At 59.2% G+C, this 21,773-nt stretch overlaps 2 protein-coding genes across 2 annotated transcripts in view; both read left to right on the forward strand.

The window, feature by feature from the left end:
- The first annotated feature begins 5,779 nt into the window (after nucleotides 1–5,779).
- On the forward strand, nucleotides 5,780–9,978 carry LOC104030633 (cysteine-rich protein 1). Its single transcript, XM_075710605.1, has 5 exons — nucleotides 5,780–5,862; nucleotides 8,835–8,929; nucleotides 9,037–9,094; nucleotides 9,227–9,274; nucleotides 9,631–9,978. The coding sequence occupies exons 1-4, from the start codon at nucleotides 5,823–5,825 to the stop codon at nucleotides 9,265–9,267; spliced, it is 234 nt and encodes a 77-aa protein (XP_075566720.1). The 5' UTR covers nucleotides 5,780–5,822; the 3' UTR covers nucleotides 9,268–9,274; nucleotides 9,631–9,978.
- A 9,690-nt stretch (nucleotides 9,979–19,668) lies between these two features.
- The window catches only part of TEDC1 (tubulin epsilon and delta complex 1), a 77,024-nt gene continuing 74,919 nt past the window's right edge, over nucleotides 19,669–21,773 (forward strand). The window contains exons 1-2 of the mRNA XM_075711047.1: nucleotides 19,669–19,824; nucleotides 20,834–20,912. Coding sequence (XP_075567162.1) covers nucleotides 19,669–19,824; nucleotides 20,834–20,912 — 235 coding nt within the window. The remainder of the gene's footprint in view (nucleotides 19,825–20,833; nucleotides 20,913–21,773) is intronic.

Below are 21,773 nucleotides of genomic sequence, written 5' to 3' on the forward strand. Positions count from 1 at the left end.
TTGAGCAGGCTTTGGCTTGGCCCCAGGGGGAGGTTAAAGTATTGGGTGCAAGTACTGGAGAGGGTGTAGGAGAGCAGGCAGGTATGAAGGAGGAGGAACAGCATGAAACCAAGCAGAGGAGGATTTGGGCTGTCAATCCCCCTGCCAGTGCAGTGCACTGGGCTGTTGTGCAGGGAGAGCTGCCGGTGCAGGCTCCGGCCGCAGCACTGGCGAGGAAGGTGCTGGCAGCTCCCAGCTCATTGCTGCCTGGGGGCATCCACGAGGGAATTTTCCCCCAGGATGTAGGCTGGGCTCTGCAGCAGCCTTTATATCACCAGTCAGTTTCCAGGTGGGGTGAGCAGCCAGGGGACCACTCTGGGGGCTTGGGGGGGCTCCTGGAGTGCCCTAGGGCTTGCTTGCTGCGGGAGGAATACCTGTGTTGGTGGGATGGAGGTGTGCACGCTGCTAACAGGTGTGCAAACCTGTGGCTCCTCCTCTTGTTCTCTTCTCTCTTGCTCTGTCCTGACCCTCTGTCTTGCTTGGGTAAGGCAGAGAGGAGCAGCTATATCCCTCTCCCCTCCCTGCACTGCCGCCACGACATGACCCCGCCGAGCAACGTGCTGACAGAGAGAGCAAACACCTCTACACCCCTTTGCCTCACCTTCAGTGAATTTTTAACCAGGAATAAAAGGTGTGGCGTCAACAGCCTGGACGCAGCCCAGGGCAAACTGTGGTGCCAGGCGAGCGTCCCACACCAGGGCAGGGCTAGGGAGGCGGTCCCTGGCACTGGTCCCCTGCAAGCAGCCCCTCAGCTGTGCCCACACTCCCCACCAGCTCCCAGCACGGATGTGCATCTCCCCGGCAGGCAGAGGCGATGCCTCATGGGTGCTGGGCAGCTTCCCAAAGCAGCGGGCGTTGCTTCCTTGACGATCCTGGCTGTATTTGATAGCCACAACAGAAACAGCTGGGGCCATGCCAGGAAAATGCACCAAACCCTCCCCCGGCAGGATTTAGCCAGGAGGTTTCCTTGGGCTGCCGCTGATGGAAAGCTTGCAGAAAAGAGCAGATGGCAGTGGAGACTTTGGCCAGACTGTACGCAGGGAGACTTGAGGGAATGGTGCCTGGACGAAATTGGAGGAGGTTTTCCATGTAGCTGGGACTTGGAGGGGTTGGAGAGGCGGGCAAGGGCTACTGCGCTCTTCTGTCCCACAGATGGAAATCCCAGATGCATCCCCGGCGTGGCCCTGCGCAGGCAGCCCCATGCCCTCCCGGCCGCGGGGCTCACCCCATCCCCACTGAGTTTTTGTGCCGCGTGGCAGCACCTCGCCAGGCCAGGAGCTGGCCCCGGGGCTCCTGTGTTCGTTATTGCAGTGTAATATTAACTACGTGATAATCATTCACACCCTGGCTCTTGAGGTTGAGAGCTGACCTGACAAGTGACGGCTGCGGGCAGCCAGCTGCCTTAACCACGCTGGAAATGTTTTTACAGTTTCTGCTAGAAACAGCCACGTGATTGCCCGCGCCCACAGCGGGATGGACCCTGCACCGCGTCCAGGAGGGCAGCAAGCACAGATTTCAGCACAGCAGTGAGCGTGTTTCCCAGGCTCAAACCCATCGGGGCTTTACAGCACCAGTGGCAGCATGCTGGTGGGTGTGCTGGGCTCCCCTGCCAGCATCCCCCAGGGTGGCCCTTTCCGAGCCCCTTCCCCTGCTCCTGCACTGCCTTTCCCGCTGCCGTCCTGTTCCCAATTACTCCCAGCCCTCGGCCGCCTGTCAGCTTTATGAAGACATACCCCAGAGTTTTTCCTTAGGGTGTAATTTGCCCTGACAGCCACCTTCGTGCTGTTGTTTTCCCGGTAATGGGATTAGCCATGTGTAAATCCGGAGGTGACTGAGGGCAAGCAGGTGGGGGGGTGCGCTGGCCCCCCGCTGCGGGGTACCCCGTGCCGCTTCGCAGGGCCGCGGCGCCAGCATCTCGCGGGCCTTTTGATGGGATCATGCATCTGGCAGCTCCCCACAGCTGCTGCTGGGCTTTTTTTGAGCCACCCTATAATTTTCTTGTCAAATTAGAGTCCTGGGCTGGGCTGGGTAGAGCATATTTTACAACAAATTGTCTTGGCTGAGTGGGCCTTTGACTTGCACAAGTGTGGGCTGAAATACGGCCAGGGAGGGAGATTTTGCAGGACTCACAGCTGTACGAGCGCTGGGAAAACGCCGGCTGTGCCTCCAGCCCACTGCTGCCCCATGTGCCCTGCAAGCGCAGCACCCTGGTGCTGCTCCGGGATTTTCCTTAGTCACATTTTCTGTAGGGGGGGGACCCAGCTCGGGAGGATCTGGGGCTGGGGAAGAAATTAGGTGAGGTGTCCTATCCCTTGGTCCAGGGTGCTGCCAGGCTCTGGGTTTGTGCCTTCACTGGTGCATCGGCTTTCCCCCTGTGCAAGCGTGCTCGGGGGGCTGTGACGTGAGAAGCATGGGAGCCCCTGCCCCACTCCAGCAAGGGGGGGCAGGAGGGGAGCCTGGAACTGCCGCCCTGGCAGATGGGCTGGTTTGCTACACGGAAATAGCTGTTTTTTTCTTGCTGTGTTAGCAAAACAAACCCAAATCGGCTTATGTTACCCGCCCTGCCTGCTAAAATGCTGGTGACTTTTCCAGTCATTACTCCGGCAATCACCAGGGGCCAGGTTGCTGGAGGGGGATATTTGGGCAGGCAGCGTGTGCCCGCAGCTCCAGCGTGCCCAGGTGCTCTTGCCTTGCAGCGCTGCCCTAAGAGCTTGGGAAACCCTTGGGGGGCCCTTGGGGGCTGTGAGAACCTTGCACCAAATAGGCTGTAGATGAACCTGGGGAGCTAGCTGGTGCTGGCTCTTGCTGGCGCTCGCTAAGGGACCAGGGAGGGGATCCTGGCCATAACAACGCCACCCAAACAAGCAAATGGGACAGCCCAGGTTTTTCTGAGGGCTGTTGCTCTGCCATCGGGGAGCGCTGGCGCCTGATGCTCCGGGGTGGAGCCTCATCCACAGATTCCTATCAGAGGGCACAGACAGCTGAGGGGTGCTCTGCTCAAATGGTTAAATGAGCTGGAACAAGGTCTCCAGATAAGATAACGCTGTGGTTTGCTGAGGAGGCGGTTCTCCATTGGTGTTGGCTGGGTTGTTTCCCTGGCAGGCTATGAACCTTGCTTTGAAGCGATGCTTGGGCTGGGACCTGGCTTTGCTGAAGACACCACCCATGCCCCTCTCCTGCTTCTCCCTGGAGCCGTCTCTGCCCAGCACCAGAGCTTGTCCGCTGCCTGCCCTTGCCTGTGGGCATGGCACCGTGGGCAGCGTCCTGCTGCAGAGGGATGAGCTGGCTGCTGCTCACTGCTTCTCCAAAACAGCTTGCAGACCGTCGCAGCATGGTTTTGGCTCCCGGGGGAACCCTGGATGGCAGAAGGAGCAGTGACCCCAAGCACCGGGCTGCTGCAGTGTTTCCAGCCAGCTCCCTCCAGCACAGGACGGCGGGGACTTGGTTTATAGCCCTGCCACGGCACGCTGATGGGTTTCACACACCAGCATTAGGAGTGTTTATGGACTCACTCCCTGTAAAATGAGCAAGAGGCCGCATCCCATGGGCTCCCAAGATGCTGCTGTGCTCCGGGAGCACCTGCAGCCCTTCCTCCCTCCCTGCCGGGAGCCCTCCACTAGACAGCTTTGCCATGCTGCCCTGCTGCCGTGCATGCCTACTGATTGATGGGATGAGAGCAAGGCAGTGGCGATGAGCAGGATGCATGCACAGCCCCATCGGGACATGGAAACTGGGGCTACTGACCTGTGGCAACCTTCACCCTCATACTGGTTCACCGTAATTCCAGTGGGTTTGCACGGCGCACCACACGCTGACACCATGCTTTGGCTCACCGCTTCGTGAAGCAGGCTGGGGGTAGCCCAAGGTGTGCGCATCCCCGCAGCAGGGCGGGCCACGCTAAACCAGGGGGGCTTTGGGGGGTGGCTGCCAGGCATAAAGCCCTGTGCCGGCAGGGCTGGCAGCGAGCAGCGTGCGGCTTGGCGGTGCCTGCTTTGTGAGAGCTGCCCCCAGTTTTGTGCCCGCTCTGTTGTGTGAACAGTCCCCAGTGAATGCAGGAACCGAGGGGAGGGGGCAGCTGGGCTCAGCTTCAGCTGGGCCAGTCGGTGCATGGTGCCATGCGGGGGCACGGGCTGGCCTGGCTGGGACAGGAGCGTTCCTGCCGCAGGCTGAGCAGTCCGTGGGGACCAGCCGCAGGGCCGGGCCAGCCAGAGGAGACCTGCAAGAGGCCAGTTTTCAGCTGCCCACCAGCACAAAACCTGCCTTAAAAGGGAGCACAGCTGAAGACAGCTGTCCTAGCCGGGCAGTGGCCTCAAAGCAGCCTGGCACCATGTGGGAGGGGAAGCAGGGCCACCAGAGAGGACATGCCCTGTCCCCCATATTTCATCAGGGTGTCAGCTGCACCCTGGGTGGTGCAGGGAGGGTGTCCCGGCCCGGGCGACGCAGCCGGGCACTCGGGCACTGCGGCTCGGTGCAGGAGGACGTGGCGTTGCTGAAATACAGCGCTTGTATGTGTGTGGTTCCTCGGGGCGGGAAGGACGGGGAGGAGGCAGGGTGGAGGCAGCAGCCCTTGCCGGACACCTCCCTCCTGCCATGCTGTAAGACACCATCTCAGCGTGACCAAGGGCAGCAGCGGGGAGCAGCGGCGGTACGAGGGCTCCTGCTGGGAAGGGAGGCTGGAGCCAGGCTGGATCATAAAGCAATCCCAGCTGAACCATGAACTGCGCCTCCAGGCACGGCTTGCCGCCTCTCCTCCTGCACCCACGGGTGGGCTTGGGTGTCAACAGGGCCCTGTTTGTGCCGATGGGAGGGCGAGGGGTGCCCTGCATTTCGGGAGGCAGACACTAGGCGTCCTGGCGCTGGGTTTCACAAGCCCTCATGACCTTTGCAGCACAGCAACGTGCCCTGGGGAGGATTGTTTCATACAAAACAGACCTTTGGATAGGCTTTTCATTTCCTTCACAGCCAAGCACAAAGGAACGGCAAGTCCTCTTTCCTAATAAAATGACAACAGTCAGTGGCTGCAGATGGGCTGGCTCTCCACCGTGAGTGGAGCCATGTCCCGCACCCACGCCATTCCTGAGGTTCTGCAAGAGGGGGATTACAGCCCTAGAGTTCCCTCCTGCTTCATCTCGTACCCCAAACTTCCCCACGGGCAGGAGATGCTGCCCGAGGGTCTACTTTTACACTCCCTTGGGAGAAACAGATCTGTGCGCGGAGGGGGTGAGTCCTGGTGGTCAGTGCCCTGTGAATCTGCATCTGGGAGCGTGGTTAATTGACAGATGCCAGTCACACCTCCAGCCCCACTCAGAGCGGGGCTCTCCGCCACCCGCACAGCACAAGCGTGGGCAGGGAGCAGGCAGGGAGCCAGGGTGCAGCGACTCGGGGTGCAGAGGAGGCAGGGCTGCAGAATGTGGGGTATGCAGGAGGTGTGGGGCGCGGTGGATGTAGGGGTGCAAGGGTGCAACTGGTGTAGGGCTGCAGGATGCAAAGGGCATGGGCGTGCAACAGCTGAAAGGGGTGCAGGGATCGCAGGGGGCGAAGGGTGCAGGGGGTATAAGGCTACAAGGAGTGCAGGATGCAAGGGGTGCAGGGCCCCGCCCTGGGAGCCCCTGCAGGGCTGTGCCCCGGGCGGCTGCCTCCAGCTGTGGGCGGGGCCGCACATCTGGGCGGGGCGGCCGGGCAGTGACTCCGGCGGGGCCGGCACGGAGCATCCCACAGCCGGTGCGAGCGGCGCCCCGAGCCCAGCCGAGCCGAGCCGCGCCGTGCCGAGCCAAGCCGACATCATGCCCAAGTGCCCCCGCTGCCAGAAGGAGGTCTACTTCGGTAAGGGCTTCCCGCTCCCTCCCCGGCCGCCTCCACCCCGCGGGGACCGCAGGGCTGTCAGGCTGCTGAAGCCGGGGTGTCCCAATGCTGCACCCCGCCGGGCTTCGGGTCCCAGGGCACCCTGGTGCTGCGGGTCCCCGGGGTGTCCCGGTGCTGCATACCCCGATGCTGGGGTCCCCGGGGTACCCTGGTGCTTACAGGTCTCTGTGCAACCCCAGCACCACGGGTCCTGGGTGCCCCGATGCTGGGTGCCCCAGCACTGCAAATTCTTGGGGTGCCCCAAAGTTGTGCACCCCTGCCGCTGTGGGTCCCCGGGGTTCCCCGGGTGGGTGGCTCTGTAAATCCGCCCAAGAAGAAGATGTCTGGCTGGACAGTGTGGGGTGCAGTGGGTACCCCCAGCCTGCAGACGGGGCCGCTGCACAGCATGGGGGCTCAGCCCTGTTTCCTTCCCAGCATCGCTGGCAGCTGGGCCAGCCCTGAAGACTGCTCATTTGGAGCCCAAAGGCCTGGCCGGTGCAGCCCCCTGCTCTGAAAGCCTGGGCTGGTGAGCCACCTCCTTCCCAAGGGCAAATCCTGCCCTCGGGCACACTCCTGGGTCAGTGGATTGCCCACGTGTTGTCCTGTGTGGTTTATCATAGCGAGATGACAGCCCTGGGGCGTTGTTTTTAAGCCACGAGCCTTGTTGGGCTTCCATCTGCTGCTGGGCTTCAGGCAGACATCCTCGGTCCGAACAAGGGCCCCGAAGCTCCAGGCTCCTGCCCCTTCTGGTGCTGTGGTTGGATATTTGGGGTGTTTGAGCCTCTCGCCCTGCCGGCAGCAGCTGCTGGAACAGGCAGGCCCCATCTGCCAAACCTCCCCTCTTCCCTGGTTTAGCTAAACTTGAGGGGGTTTGCTGGGAGCAGCTTGTACGTGCCCCTCGCTTTTTAATTTACTAGAGATGAGGGATCTGCGATCCAAGTGCTGTCCCTGACTTCCACTCTCTGCTCTCTTATTTCTGTTCTGTTTGTGCATGTGCCCCATCTTCCACTTCTGCTGTGCCAAAGAATTTGGAGGCTCAAATACAAGGGCTGCTCTCCCTGCCAAACAGCCGTGCCCGTTAGTGATGCCCACCCTGGTTGTTGTGCTGGGGCTGGCGTGGGCGATGCCTGGAGGGCTGCTGGGGACGTGGCCCCTGTGGTTGGGGAACACCTCTGCCTAAACTGCAACTCACCACTTGCAGCCAGGCTTTGAAGGGTGCAGCAGGGTACAGTTCATGGCTCCCTTGCGTGACCAAGGGTCCTGGAGCACCTCATTTACCCACGTGGCTTGATGACAGGAGCTACCAAGGTGCTGGTGTCAGTGTCTGCCTTTCCCGTGTCCCTGTGGATCTGCTTCAATCCCAGTCTGGGCGAGCTTGGTTTGCCGTGCCCACAGGTGTGGCCATGGAGGCACCAGGATGGGGCCGTTTTTCCAAGGAGGGGTTTGGCCCCACACTTATCAGGCTGCTCTTACGAAACAATCTGTATTGATGCAGAGGCTGACGAGGGTTCAAAAGTGGCTGGAGGACCCAGCTCACTGCCTGATTTCTGTGCCTAAGGAGTGCTGGCAGAGGAGGGAGAGCAAGCCCTGCCCCGGGGCACCCCATGGCTTTTGGATCCTGGCAGTCCTGCTCAGGTGTGCCTTGGGCTGCTTTTGGACAAATCGTGTCTGTAGAGAAGAGGGATGAGGGGAGACGATGCCGAGAGGACTGGGGATGGGGTTTGCAGGGCCACCACCAGCTTTCCAGGGGAATCTTGCCAGTATGGCCAAGAGCCAGGGGGGGGGCCCCGCTGCAGCGAGCCTTGGCAGAGCTCCTGCCCCCGGGGGTTGGTGCAAATGCTTGTGCGAGAGGAGGGGAGGCTGAACTCTATCAAGAAACCTTGTGATGGGAGGGCCCCGCCGCGGGCCAGGCTCGGGCTCCTGGGGCTGCCAGAGGGAGGACACTGCGGCCCCCGCCGGGCTGCAGGCACAGGCGGCTCTTTGTGCCGCTGGGGGATGGCAGCAGGGCTGCCTTGTGACATTTGGGCACTGCCCCCGCTCCCACCTCTGCAGCCGCCGGCTTGCTCCTTGGCTTGCTCCTTGTGTAAGCTGTTGTGGGCCTGTTTGGACTCCAAAGAAGAGGTCATGCTGCTGAGGGCCCCCCGGGGGCATGTGCTGCCAGCAGCGGCTGGGTCCCATTGCTTGACCTCCTTTTGCAGGCATGGGGAGAGTGATTGGACCTGGCTCTGATGGGGTTCCTGTGTAAAGCTCTGCTTTATCACTTAATAAATCCCCAGGAGTGCAGCTGCCAATAGCATAAGCACATGCGTCTGCAGAAAATACCCTCCTCCCCCGCTGTGCCACAATGAAAAGCCACCCGTGTTCCCCGCTCTCTCCATAAACACATCCTGGCCCCAGCAAACAGCACGTTGTCCCCCCTGCAGCCGCCTCAGCCCCGGCCAAGCTCCAGCCCCGCTCTGGTTTGCCATAGTGTGTGCGAAATCAGAGCTGTGGCCGGAGCGCCAGCGGCTGGAGGGGACTGGTTTGTGTCGGGGCAGGGCACAGCGATGGCTTTGCCTTCCTGGTCCTCGCCAGCATCCCTCCTTTGCCCCTGCCAACTCTAGTGATCGCTTGGACTCCAGCTGGCTGGGGAGAAATTCATCCCCTTGCAGGCTGATGTTGGAAGGTGGGAGGTCCCCAAATCTTTGGAAGATGGATGGGAGTTGGTCTGTCCACATGGATGCGGCAGCATTCACCCTGGGTACGGCACTGCGTTTTTGGATCCGGGTGCCTGGATGTGCACGGCGATGTGTGTGCACAGCCGAGCACGTGGGTTTGAAACACGGTGCCCTCTGTCCTGGACAAATGGACTTGAGAAAATGCCCCAAAAATGTCCTCCCTAGGGTTGGTGGCAGGGAGGCCAGCCTGCCAAAACCGATCAGTGCCTCAACTAACCCATCTCCTTTCCGTGGCAGCCGAGAAGGTGACTTCTCTGGGGAAGGACTGGCACCGGCCTTGCTTGAGATGCGAGAAGTGTAACAAGACCCTGACGTCTGGAGGCCATGCAGAGGTGAGGTTTGCTGCCCAGGAGGTTCCTAGGGGCTGCAGGAGGGGAGGGTTGGGCAGAGATGGCGCTGACAGGTGGTCAGGGCTGATGCTTTTTCTCTCTCCCTGCAGCACGACGGCAAGCCGTACTGCAACCACCCCTGCTATGCTGCCTTGTTCGGGCCCAAAGGTAGGGTCGCCGTGGCTGGGGTTGTGGGAGGGAGGGGAAGGGGGCTCAGGGCTCCCGTCTCTGGGCGAGGCGCATCCCTCGGTGCGCTCGCCGTCCGGCGGCGAGGCTGACCCTGCTCTGGCTCTCTTCCAGGGTTCGGCCGGGGAGGAGCCGAGAGCCACACGTTCAAGTAAACCTCAGGTTGGTGCCTCCCCTCGGAGCTCCCCTCCTGCCTCCGGCTGGGTGGGCTGGCTGGGGCTGGCCCCCCCCCAGGCAAGCGGGGAAGGCAGGCGCGCCGCCGCGTCTCTCCAGGCTGGCCGTGACTCCCAGCCCTTGCGCCGGTGCTCGGGAGCAACCTGCTGGGTGCCAGCTCCTCCTCTCCGCCAGCCCCAAGTGACCGTCAGCACCCGCTTAGCTCTGGCAGCGGACACGAAAGGCTTTTGCTTTGTGGCCTGTCAGCAAAGACAGGGTCTCTCCTGGAGCACCGTTGTCCCTGGGATGTCTCTGCTCCCAGCCCAGTCTGGCTTCACCCGCCCCTCTCTTCCATCCCTCTCCAGGTCTGACGGCCAGGGTTCCCAGCACAGCCCGAAGACAGCACAAACACACCGCGACAGACATGCATTTTTGTTTTTAATTCACTCTGTATTAGACTAGCACATTAAAAGCAATAAGTAACGAAGGCTGGGGCTGGTGCGGAGAGGGGCTCCGCTCCAGATGGAGTGCTGCCGGGGTGGGGGCGTTGGGACGCCCTGCCGGATAGGAAATTTGGCCGGTATTGCTGAAGGCTGCCTGGAGAGGAGACCACACCCTTTCAGCCAAAACCCAGCCCTGCTTCTAGCACCCAGCTCTCATGGCTGGGCCCTCAGTTGTATTCTCAGTCTTTAATAAACCCAGACCAAAAAATGCTTCCCCCGTGTAGCAGCTGTCCTCTCTGTAACGGGGGTCCCATGGGACTCGCAAAGCGCTTGCCGCTTGCTTAAGGACCCCATGTGGCCTCTGGATCGAGCCCCACACTGTGTGATGGTTCCATGGGCTTTTGCTCCTGGTGTGCGTGGGGTCCTGCCCTTGGCTGCCCACACCAGGGGCTGCCTGAGCTCTGGGGGGTGAGAGCAGACCCCGGCTGCTGCGGGCACTGGGGCTGAGCGTGCCCAAAGGGAGGGGGTGGTGGGTGTCGTGCCGGTGCTCGTCTGGGATCGGGGTCTCCCTGGGCTCGGGGGGAAGGTCCTGCCCCACCCACGGCCTCACTGGGTCTGTGTCGTGACATTTGCAGAAGCCTAGAGCATGGTGGCTCCTGCCGTGAGCCTACCTCTTGTTGCCTGCGGCTGTCGCAGGGTTAAAGCAGAGGCACGCAGTGCTGCTGGACAAGGCTCTGAGGCTGCTGACCCACGGTCTCTGTGGCACTCAGCAGCCTCCTGGCCTTGTCCTGGCCCCTGGCAGCGGGGTCCCATGCCCGCGGGCAGCCCCCAGCTCTTTGCTCCTGGATCTGAGACAGCACTTTGCAGACCTGGGTTGGGGCAGGGGGGTGTCTTGCCGGCAGGCGGTTAACTATCACGTCAGGCAGACCTGGTGTTTGCTGCTTTCGCTCTGAGCAGCCATACGAAAAGGCCAAATAAGGCGGGAGGTTACCTGTGAGGCAGAGCCGGCCTCCCTCCACAGGGAAAGCCAAGGTGCAGTATGACAAAGCGAGAGCTGGCTCACAAGCACTTTGCTCTTTCGTCTTTCAACCTCTTTGCCCTGCTGGAAGAACAGCACTGTCAGAAGTAAAAGATGTCATCTTGAGGGATGTTTCTAAAATGGCTTCTTAACCGTGTCTTTCCCTAACCTGAACCACACAATTTACATATGCAGAGATGCTTCACAACACACTGGGATATTTTTGTCTATGGTTTATGTATGCATGCGTTTCCTTAGAGACTGCTCTGCATCTTACTGTCATGCCCAAACCCTCAGGGGCCAGAGGTACCTGCGTTAGGTCAAAATCTTCGGCATCAAAAGCAGCCCGACCTGATAAGCATCTTTAAACTTCCCAGGTGCTTGATGCCAAAAGGCTCTGCACCCACTAGGCATGCTCCAGCGGGTCAAACTTGACCAGTGTCGTGATTTAGCCCCAGCCAGCAACTAAGCACCACGCAGCCGCTCGCTCACTCCCCCTACCCCGATGGGATGGGGGAGAGAATCGGAGGAGTAAGAGTGAGAAACACTCCTGGGTTGAGATAAGAACAGTTTAATAATTGAAATAAAGTAAAATAGTAATGATAATAATAACAATATAATAATGATAATAACAATAATAATATACAAAGCAAGTGATGCACAGTGCAATTGATCACCACCCGCCGACCGATACCCAGACAGTTCCCGAGCAGTGATCTCTGCTCCCTGGCCAACCCCCCCCCAGTTTATATACTGAGCATGACGTCATGTGGTATGGAATAGCCCTTTGGTCAGTTTGGATCAACTATCCTGGCTGTGCCCCCTCCCAGTTTCTTGTGCACCTGGCAGAGCATGGGAAGCTGAAAAGTCCCTGACTAGCATAAGCAGTACTCAGCAACAACTAAAAACATCAGCATGTTATCAGCATTATTCTCCTACTAAATCCAAAACGCAGCACTATGCCTGCTACTAGGAAGAAAATTAACTCTACCCCAGCTGAAACCAGGACAACCAGCCAGCGCTGCCTTGCCTCCCACCCAGGTAGCACAACGAATGCAGGCGTCTGCGTCAAAGGCAAGCCCCGGCTGTTGCTGTGCGGCCCCCACCACGCCTCCCAGCCAGCCAGGTCTCATAGGGCCCCCTGCCCTCCCGCTCCCACCACTGCCCTCGCCAGCAACCCCCACCCCCCACCCCGGGGGTGCCAGCACCCACAGCTCCCAGCCAGCAAGACACGGTCCTGCTCTGCACCTCCGCTGGCACCCAGCCCACCCCTGGGGCGCTGGGGACGTGGCTTTCCTCTGCAAACCGGGCTTCAAAGCAAACTAGTGATATAATCTCAGCAGCCTTGAGCATGCCAGTGAGATAGTGTTTACCCTCAGCATTAAAAATAATGGGAAACACAAGCCTTGTCATCCTCTGGGCTCGCATAAGTGTGTCCATCTGGGAAAGGGACCCGTGACTTGGGCTCCTGGTTTTTCCCAACAGGGTCCAGCACCAAAACTTTTTAGGAACAGCTAATTCCAGGTGCAAGGGGCCAGGCTAGAAGGGATGAGCAGGGAACCAGCAAGAGATATGGAAAAGCAAGCGCTGCTCGGGGAGAGGCTGGGGTGATCCAGCCCTTCAGCTGAAAGCCCTTTCTGTGGGCAGGGGCGCAGCTGGGGCAGGAGGCAGTGTGCTGCCGCTTGCTTCGGTCCCTGCCACCAATTTGCAGTGTAGAGGTGGTGGCTGGGGATGGCTCTCCCTGCCCTGGGTGCATGGAGGGTTGTAGGAACTGTGCAAGGTCTGTGCAGCCTCAGAAACCTGCAAAGAAGCTAAACCCAATCCTGCAGCTGCCTCCCTGGAGGCGGGGGGGGGGGGGGGGGGCAAAAACTGGGGGTCCCTCCAGCAGGCTCTGGGAATAAGCCCTTGGGTATCAACTCCCAGTGCAAAAAGCTCCTTCAGTCTGTCCTATTTCTCTGCCTGCCCTGCAACAGGCACTTGCACTGAGATGGCATTTAGCCCCAGGACTTGCTGCCAGGATACTCCCCTCGGAGGGCTGTGCTTGTATAAGTCACGCTTTCTGCCTGCTCCAGCCTTGATGCCGTGAGGTTGGGCAGTTCAGGAGCGGGTCACATCCACAAGGAGCCTTGGGCAAAGAAAATACATGACAAATTGTTTTTTTAAAACTCGCTTCAGTCTTTGGAGAGGAAGCAGAAACAGCTATATCACATTTGGATAGGAAACCCGCGCCCAAGCCAGGCACTCCCCTCCGATGTGCAGTGAGGCTCAGCAGCAGCTGGCGTACTGGGGAGGTGGGCTGTCAGCAGACAATCTTTTTCTCCGTGGCCTGGAGCGTGAGCTGTGCAGACAGTGTGGCTTCCAGCGCAGCTCATCTGCAATGCTCTTGGCTCTGAGCCCCGGCGGGAGCTGGGGATGGGCAGGCATGGTTCCTTCCCTCCCAGTGCAGCGGTGTCCTGGCTGTGCTGCTCCTGCAACAGGGGAGATGGTGAGAGCTGGATGCTCAGGGCAAATCCCAGCTTTTTGCAGGGAGCAGCTGAGGGATGCTGGCTCAGTGTGCACTGCCAGTGGCTCCCACTGCTCAAGACAGAGGAGGAGACCCTCAGGAGGTGGCTGGCAATCCCCATGTCCCACCTGGTCACCACAGGGATATCGCTGCCATGGCAGGTGAGGTCAGGGCACAGCCCCAGCCCCAAGGTGCCCGTCTGGGACAGCAAAAGGTGTCAGATGATTTCCAGCATGGTGATGCCCAACACAGAGGTCCCTGCTTCAGTGACCTGAAACACCACCATTGCGGACCCCAGAGGAAGGGGCTGTGCTTCTTCTGCCATTATTTCAGAAGCTTGGGCTGAGATCAGTGAAGTTTGTGGATTGCTGAGCCTTGGTTGCTATAAACACTTCATCACTGTGACAAAAAAGCAAAGGTCATCCCTTCCTCTGACAGCTGGGTGTGGGTGAGCTCCACCACCCTGGGTAGGGAAGCAGAAGAGGTTTTGGCAAAGGACAGGAAATAGGACGGGTTCAGAAACTTAACTACTGCTGTTCCCCGCCCCAGCTCTGCGGCTTTCTGTACAGAAGAAAAAAGGAGAGGGGAGCAGAATGGGGGTTGGGGGGTCATTTGGCTGATCTATAAGAGATGGGGGTGTTGCTTCAGCCCCCAGTGAAGGCAGACTGCAGGCAGGAGGGGCCAGTGTGGGTTGCCTGGCCCTGCATTTTCCTCACAGTGCAGATGGGACAGACCTTAATCCAAAGCAGGGGACAGATGTGTCCCCGAGCCCACAGCTGGCAAGGGGGACGGTTCAGGCTGCAAGCCTTACAGCAGGGTGCTGCCCTCAGCATTGCTTCCCTAGGGCTGTCCTTAGCGAAAGCAGCAGCCCAGGGACAGGACTGTGTCCTGCCAGTGTGGCCACAGGAATGGGCTGCAGCTCACCTCTGGGCTAACACGTGTTGGGGAGCCGGGGGGTCTGGCTCAACGCTGCCCTGCTGAGACGCCAGCAGGGCCACCAAGCCTCCCCTGCCAGCTCTGATGGGGACACTGATGTGACACCTTCGTCACTTCCCTTGTGTTGATTTTGTGTCTCATCCGTGCAGGCTCCGGTGCCTCGGGGCCACGGCAGCCCTTGTGGCAGGGATGGGGCCAGGCACCTGCTGTGGGGCGAGCGGTTTGTTTCCCTGATGGTGTGTTTCTGCAAATAAAGCTGTGTTCCCTTCAGGGACAGGCAGGGCGCAGGCAGGGCTGGGGGAGTGTGGCATGGGGGCTGCGGCTACAGGGGTTCCTGCTCTTTGCTGCATGGGGCTCATGGGGATGAAGCCAGTCTGTAACTGGGTGGTACCCAGCTCACCACTACTTTGGGTATTTTTAAGGCCTGTTTGTGTTAAGTTCAAAAAGCTCTGATATCTTGTGGAAGAGCAGGCAAGAAAGTGTCTGCTGATCTCCTAACACCTCAGAAATCTGCCTTCTTATCTGGGCAATGGTAAGAGGCACCGTGCAGCTGATATTGGGCAGCAGGAGCTCTGCAAGCTCATGCAGCAAGCTGGGACTTCCCGTCTCAGCTCTGTGAAGCAGCGGGCTGGGGAAGCCCCATCCCATGAGCAGAAACAGCTTTGCAGAGGTGGCAAACCTCGTTCCTGATGGGGAACAACATCCCCAGCAAGTACTGAAGCAGCTGAAGATACTGAAGGCAGAGGGGCTCTGGATAAGGGAGACGGCCAGGGGCGTAATGAGAAGTGGAGGAGACCGTGAATCATGGTACTGGAGACTGAGGGCTAATCAGGGAGCAAGGAGAGGAGGGGATGGGCTGTTCCATCATCACCCGGACCCCGGTGCTGATGATCCAGTGTGAGAGAGGAGCTGGGTGCGAAGAGCCCTGGGGACATTTGCCAGGTCCTGGGTGGCTTTCCCCAGCAAGGAGCCCGGGAAGAAAAGTTGGCATCAGGTGCTAGAGCTGCATTTTACTTCAGTTTCCAAGGGGGGAGGTATAAGAGCTTCACACCAAAGCCTCTGTCTTTATTTTGTGAGTCTTGGGTTAAAGGCCCAGGGGAGAAGAGGGCAGGGGAAGTTTCCCTCCACGCAGAGGAATGTCAACTTGGCTATTTAAGTAAAAAGGAAAGGGTGAAACTCCCGAGAACAGAGAATTGCGAGATCTCAGATAATTCTTTTCTAATCCTTCCCAATTCACTTATCATACTGAAAGTACAGACCCTGCATTAGAGGGCCTGAAACGCCAACGCCTATAGTAAGCATCCAACTGCCGGGACCTGACCTTGAATTTTGGCGCTACAGCCCACACACGGGCCTGTTGCAGGCTAATTCACTGTGTCCAAGAAAACCTGCACTAGAGTATTTGTGTAGCCATTACGGTCCCTCTCTGGGACCCAGGGATCTGTAACTGTTACGTGATGCGACTCAGCGTGCTAAACGTGCACTGGCCATCCCAGCGATATCAGCACCCCTTGCACTCACCAGCGAGGACGGTGCCAGGAGGCAGCTCATTGCTCTCTGGCAAGGAGATGCCTATTTGCGACCTGACGTGGCTGCTCTGAGCCTGCTGATGGCTGGACTACAACAGCAGAGAGCCCAGGGTGTCCGGTCCGGAAGGCATCATCCTCTCCCCAGCCAGGGAGGGCTGCTCGGCTGACGGAGACACGAGCCCACGACGGGTCATTGTCAGCAGATGCTGGGGCTGCCCCGTGCCCGGTGGGAGCTGCGCTCCCTGCCCCTTCCCCAGGCGGTGCAGGGCTGAGCCGATGCTCAGGTGCTCTGCATTCACAGCCCCTGGGCTGCTCTGCTCCTTCCTGCTGGCGTGATGTTCCCACTGCTGCCTTTTCCCACTCGGGTTAACCCAGCATCCCAGTGAGGGGAGAGAGTGCGTGTATAAAAGAGCTGGGAGGGCGTTGGGAAGGAGCTGGAGACATTTGCAATAGGAAGCGGTGCAACCTGCCTGATCTGCTCAGGGTACGAAATGCTACGGCCACCCAAAGCCTCCCTCGCACGGACAGGGAGAGCAGCTGCGCTCCGCTCTGATGTCTGCGGGGAGGAGAGAGGAGAGGCGAGGAGAGGAGCGAGGAGCTCCGGCTGCCCTGAGCTGGCGGTGGAGCGTGGGAAGCACTGATGCATGGCCTGGGGGCCTGGCCGGGAGACAGGCTGGCTCCTGCCCGCGCTTTCACGGGGATAAAAGCATTAAAAAAAAAAATATGAAAATAAAAGAGCAAAGGGGTTGTTTTCCCAGGAGGAGCGCTCACACCTTCCCCTTGGCACAGCTGGGCCGAGGTGACATCAGGAAGCCGTGCTGCTGCCGGAGTGAGCGGAGATCGCCGTTATCGCATGCAATCTGCATGAGGCAATGGGACGCGGCCGTCATCTCTGGCAACAGCCGCAAACAGTGGGGCTGGGCTGTCTGTGGCGGTGGGTTGCCATGGTGCGGGTGCAAACAGGCGCCCTCAGCCCTGGCTGAGTCACCCAGGGCGGAAATGACCCCCGCTGACACATCATGCCGAAAACGGCCGGCTGCGTGGCTGCACAGCATCATGTGAAGCCCGGGAACCGAGAGAGGGTGAAGCCCGGTGACCTCTCCCCAGGAGGAGCATCCCTGGCCCCTCAGTACATGCCCCGACTTTCCCTTCCCATTGCGGTCCCCACCGCTGCACTTGCTGCTGGGGCAACCCTCAGCTCAGCTCCTCCCGAAACGGCCTCGGTGCCAGGGCAGAGCCGGGGGGCCCGGGGGAGCGGCTGGGCAGGTCGAGCCGATGAGCCAGCTCCATCCTGCTTACCCCTGCCATACAGAGGATCCTGGAGGCTTCCACCGGTCTCCTGTGACCTTACAGGTGCACACGGTGACATCAGAGTGGTGTGCTGACTTCAGCCAGTCATTGCTCGTTCGCATCTGTCAGTCGCCAAGGGGCTGGGGCTCGGCACAGGTGAGGGTGGCCTGGATGCAGCGGGGCAGGGGTTCTGCTACCAGTGGGGTGGCATCGCCGTCCCTGCTGGGACAGCATGCCGGGGGCTGTCACACCATCACCTCCTTCGTCTGTCCACAGCACAAAGTCCATCTCTGCAGCAGGAAACCATCACGTTCCCATTGGCTTCTCCCACCCTGGGAAAACCGCCCAAGCAGCCGGCAGAGCAGATAAATGGGGCCTCGCGTGCCAGGACTGAGCCCCCGCCGCGCCATGCCCGCGCTGGAGAGGCTGGGATTTGCCGCCCGGCGTCCGACTCGCCCGTGGCCAGGTGCCAACCCTCTGCAGCGCCAGGCGGCTTGTGTCAGCCGCACCCACGGGGCTGCGTGCCGGGGGAGCCGCAGGGGCTGGGACCGGGGGACGCCAGCTGGGAGGGCGGCCAGCCTGGCTCCGGGGAGCCGCGGGGCTGGTCCGGCCAGTGGGATGGAAAGGCGGCACGGGGGCTCTCGGCGTGCCGGGATGGAGTGCATCTCAGCTGCTGCTCCCGTGTTGGGTGATGGTGCTCGCTGGCCGGGGGACTGGTGCGTTGGCTGCAGAGCCCAGAGAGGGGGTGATGGGCAGGACCACCCACCGGTGCATGCACTGGGTGCTGCAGGAGAGCCCTTGTCTCGGCAGCAGCAAAGCAGGCAGCTGCCCCGGGGAGGAAAGGCCTAGACAGAGGAATGTGTGTGGGGACAGGGATGGCTTTGAGCAGGGTTTATGGAGTGGTCAAGAAAACACAGGAAATTGACTCCAGCTGAAGGTCCTCCTGCCTGGAGACTGCAGCGGGAATGGGAAAACAGACAAGCGATGTGTCACGGAGGGACCAGACAGCGCCCGATAGCAGCAAGGTATGGAAAGCCAAGAAGGATGCCAAAGACAGCAGAGGATTATCCGGGTCCGATAAGGCTCTGGGTGATAGAAAAGGACTTTATGGGCTGTTGGGAACCAAAGGGAAGGAACCATATGGAGATGCCAAACCTGTTAGGAAGGAGAGCGAAGAAGCGGATAGAGATTGCTGAGCTAGAGCTGGACGAGGGATAAGGAAAATGCTTTCCAGGCCATTAGGAAAGAAGGAGGATGTGAGACAACAGCTGCTAGAGAAGATATTTTATAAATCCTTAAGTCTGGATAACTCACACCCAGGGGTCCTTTCAGGGCCGGCTGGAGCAGCAGCCAGGATCTGCGGGACTGGGAGAGCATTAATGAAATGCTCGGTGTCGGAAAGGGCCGCGCTCCCCGGCACAGCGGTGGGAGGCAGGAGAGGCAGCAACCAGAGGGAAAGAGTGCAAACACAGTTCACGTTAGCAAACGGGCTTTTGCTGAAGGTCTCGTCGGACCAATGTGATTTCTCTCCTCATTGTGAGCAGCCGTTTGGGCTGCAAGAGGCCATTCCGTAGCTGGAAGGAATTTCACATGTTATTTCATGGTGTTCAGCTATTGGAAAAAAAAAAAAGGAAAAGCGTCATGCTAGATCCATAGATAGCACATTAAATGGGTTATGAAGTGGGTTAATGGCCAAGAAACCATCAGTGGGGGTTTCGAGCAGGTCTTTTGTATAGGCAGAGGCAGGATCCCCGCTGTGCTGGTGGAGCAGACCGGTGTCCCTGGCACACACCGGCTGCGGTCCCTCTGCAAGGCCCGCAGCGGGAATCCGTCTCAGGGCCAGGTTTTGGCCATGTCAACCCCAGCCAAGAGGTGGACTTTTCATCTCAGTGACTCAGGGTATCTCCCAAACGGCTGAACCGCTTCTCCCCCGCTGCCCCAGCAGGGATTAATCCCTGGGATTGCTTCGATTAAGAGCTTATGCGCCGGCGGACCCGAGCTGCCTGCATCACACCCCATTGAACTGAGAGGAAGGGGGGAAGCTGGGGATTGGGGCCGAGCCCCTGCTGCCAAAACCGTGCGCTCTCCCATCGGCCGAGAAACGGTTTCTTGGTCTGACAGCAGCAGAGTTGTATTTTTAGAAAAGCCGAAGCTGGGGTTTTGTGAAAACTCTGTCAGCCAGGAAGGGTGGGGAAAGCTTGCAGGGCTTGCTCTGGGCTTTTCGGCTGGGCGGGAGACGTGGCCGTGGCTCAGGGCGAGCCTGCCTCGCCTCACACGGGTGGCAAGAGGCGAGCCTGCACGCGTGGCGTCCCCTGGGCGCTTCCCACTCGGGTCACTTCCCAGGGGAGGCGGGGAGCGAATTCTCTGCCCTAAGGCATGAGCACAGGGAGGATAAATACTGGGAAGACCAGTGAGCTGTAAGAAGCCAGGGAGAAAGGCCTGGGGGCGCCCAGCCGGCCGCAGCGCACCCCTCCCCGGGGCGCGGCCCACGCCTGTCGCCCCCACGCGGCGCAGGGCCCGGCGGCGCAGTGCTCCCTCCCAGCGGCCAGGGGGCGCCGCAGCGGGCGGCCTCAGCGGAAGCGGGGTGGGGGGGGAGGGGAGGGGGCCGCGCTCTGCCGACCTGCGCATGCGCCCGCCGCGCGCCGGCAGAGGGCGGGAAGCGGCAGCGGTGGCGGCGGGGCGCGATGCGGCGGCGGCGGCGGCAGCCGGAGCGGCAGGAGCCGGAGCGGCGGGGCCGGGCGCTGCCGGGCGCCGTCGGGGCGTTGTGCCGGGCCCTGCCGCCCCGCCTCCGGCCCGCCCCCGACACCCTCCGCCGCGCCAGGTTCGACCGGCCGCAGGCGGTGAGCGCGGGCCGCCCCGGGGCACCCTTCGCCGGCGGCCCCCGCTGTTGCCTAATGACATCTCCCCCCCCCTCCCCCCCGCCTTCCTCCGCGCCCTCCTGGGGGCACAGGGACGGGGAGAGCCGCTCGGGGCGGGCCCCGGGTGGGGACACGTCTCTGTGGGCGGGCAGGGATCCCCGTGGGGGCCAGGCCCCGCGTGGAGGGGGGAGACGGCTGTGTGGGGCCAGGGCCTGGCTGGGGAGACTTCTGTGTGGGCCCCGGCCGGCACGGCGTTGTGTCACTCTCTGCAAACTCGCTGCTCTTGGAAGGGCTTTGTTTCCTTGTTGTTTTAACTTAAAGCTCTATATATCACCATGGCCTGCAACACCTTTTCTGGCGTCACCTGAGGTTTGCTTCACTTTACTGTGCACCGGCTTGGTGCCTCCTGCTTTGGGGCTTTACAGGGCGATGCTTGCGAGGCCTCCGTCTCGCACACAGGGTGCTCCGCTTGCTCAGTTAGCTATTTTAAGCATTTTACAAGTGTTGACTGAAATTCCAACTGTACCAATCACTGTTTCAGTTTGTCAGCTTGCTGTCCTTGTGTGGCCAAGAGATGATTTCCAGTTCCAACTCATTGTGTGCTGCCTCTTGTTTGTGAGTTTTTAATATTATCACGGTCAGGTCTTTTGAGTGTCTTCAGGTGCTTGTTTGACTATGGGCGAGTTGTGCCATATGTGGTTATATCAGAGCAGATACTTTGGAAGCCGTGCTACTGTATGCCTGTGCCTCAGAGTAGAAGTGCTGGGTCTTGCTGTACAGTAGCCCTTCTCTTTTTGAGTGCACCTTGCTGTAGGTGGCATTCATAAGACAGCTAATACTTGAACCTGCCTGATTCGACACTGTTGGCAGGATGGAGGTGTGCTCTTCCATGTAGCAACTGATCTTCAGATATGGGTTTAATTGCCTAATTAAGCTAAATATGTGGCAAATCTTTTGCCTGCTGATCTCCCCCCACCCCTCTCTTTTGCAGAGCCTGGATTTCTGGAGGCTGCTCTATGCTCTTCTGAAACAAATCCACGGAGGCAAGTGGACCGAGTCTGATGCCATAGGTAACCTAGTCAATCTGGCTGATACTATGATTTCTGTCTGTCCCAGGGAATTACTAGGACTGGTTTTGTAGCATCTTTTCTTTGGCTCATTGCTCCCTGTCAGAAATACTCCATTTTGAATACTTTAGTTTATGCCACTGACTCTTACTGTTGCATCACAGGTGTGCAAGCAGGTTTATTCCTCTTTGGCTTGCTTTGTCCAGGAAACTGGAATGTTTTTGTGTCTGCTAGGTGCTCTTGCTTCCCTTGGATGTTTCACTGCAGGTAAATCTCTGCAATGATCTTTTGCATTCTTAGCATCTGGAGAGATAATTACAGAAATAGATTTGTTTTTCCTTTGATCCCTTCTTTCCCCATTCCAGATATGATGTGTGTTTCTGTGGTTAATTTTCTATCAAGTCCTATGTCAGGGCCATGGATTATAGCATAGGAACCATAAAGGCAGTGTTTTGGATTGAAGTTCTAGACAAAACAAAAAGTGAAGTGTGTGTGAATGTTTTAGAGGGACCATGAATATCTCTATGGACAGGGCCGCTACTCCAGAGAGAAACTGAATGCAGTTTGGTCTCTCACAACGACAATCACTATTTACTACTTAAATGTGTGTTATTTCAAGTACCATACTACTTCCCAGACTTCTCTTGGGAAAGATGTCTATCTAGAGCCCTTTCTTTGTCAGAGGAAGTTTTGAGAATGGGATTGTCTGTGATGAATAGAGGTTCTCTCAGACCGAAACCACTTAAAATCCACTTTTGCCCTTGAAAGCAAAAAAAACCCTAAACAACATTGTTTAAGCCCCTGAAGAGCTGGGAATCTGATGGCTCTGTAAATGGAGTTAAAAAAGGGCTAAGCATTGTGGGT

The sequence above is a fragment of the Pelecanus crispus genome, chromosome 5 (genome assembly GCF_030463565.1).
Source record: "Pelecanus crispus isolate bPelCri1 chromosome 5, bPelCri1.pri, whole genome shotgun sequence".
NCBI classification, from domain to species: domain Eukaryota; kingdom Metazoa; phylum Chordata; class Aves; order Pelecaniformes; family Pelecanidae; genus Pelecanus; species Pelecanus crispus.

Excerpts from the sequence above, each read along its gene's own strand:
- LOC104030633 (XM_075710605.1), top strand. The coding sequence starts at position 5,823 with ATGCCCAAGTGCCCCCGCTGCCAGAAGGAGGTCTACTTCG. Across the intron at positions 8,930-9,036 it reads CGTCTGGAGGCCATGCAGAG|CACGACGGCAAGCCGTACTG; the intron begins GTGAGGTTTGCT and ends CTCTCCCTGCAG. Across the intron at positions 9,095-9,226 it reads TGCCTTGTTCGGGCCCAAAG|GGTTCGGCCGGGGAGGAGCC; the intron begins GTAGGGTCGCCG and ends GCTCTCTTCCAG.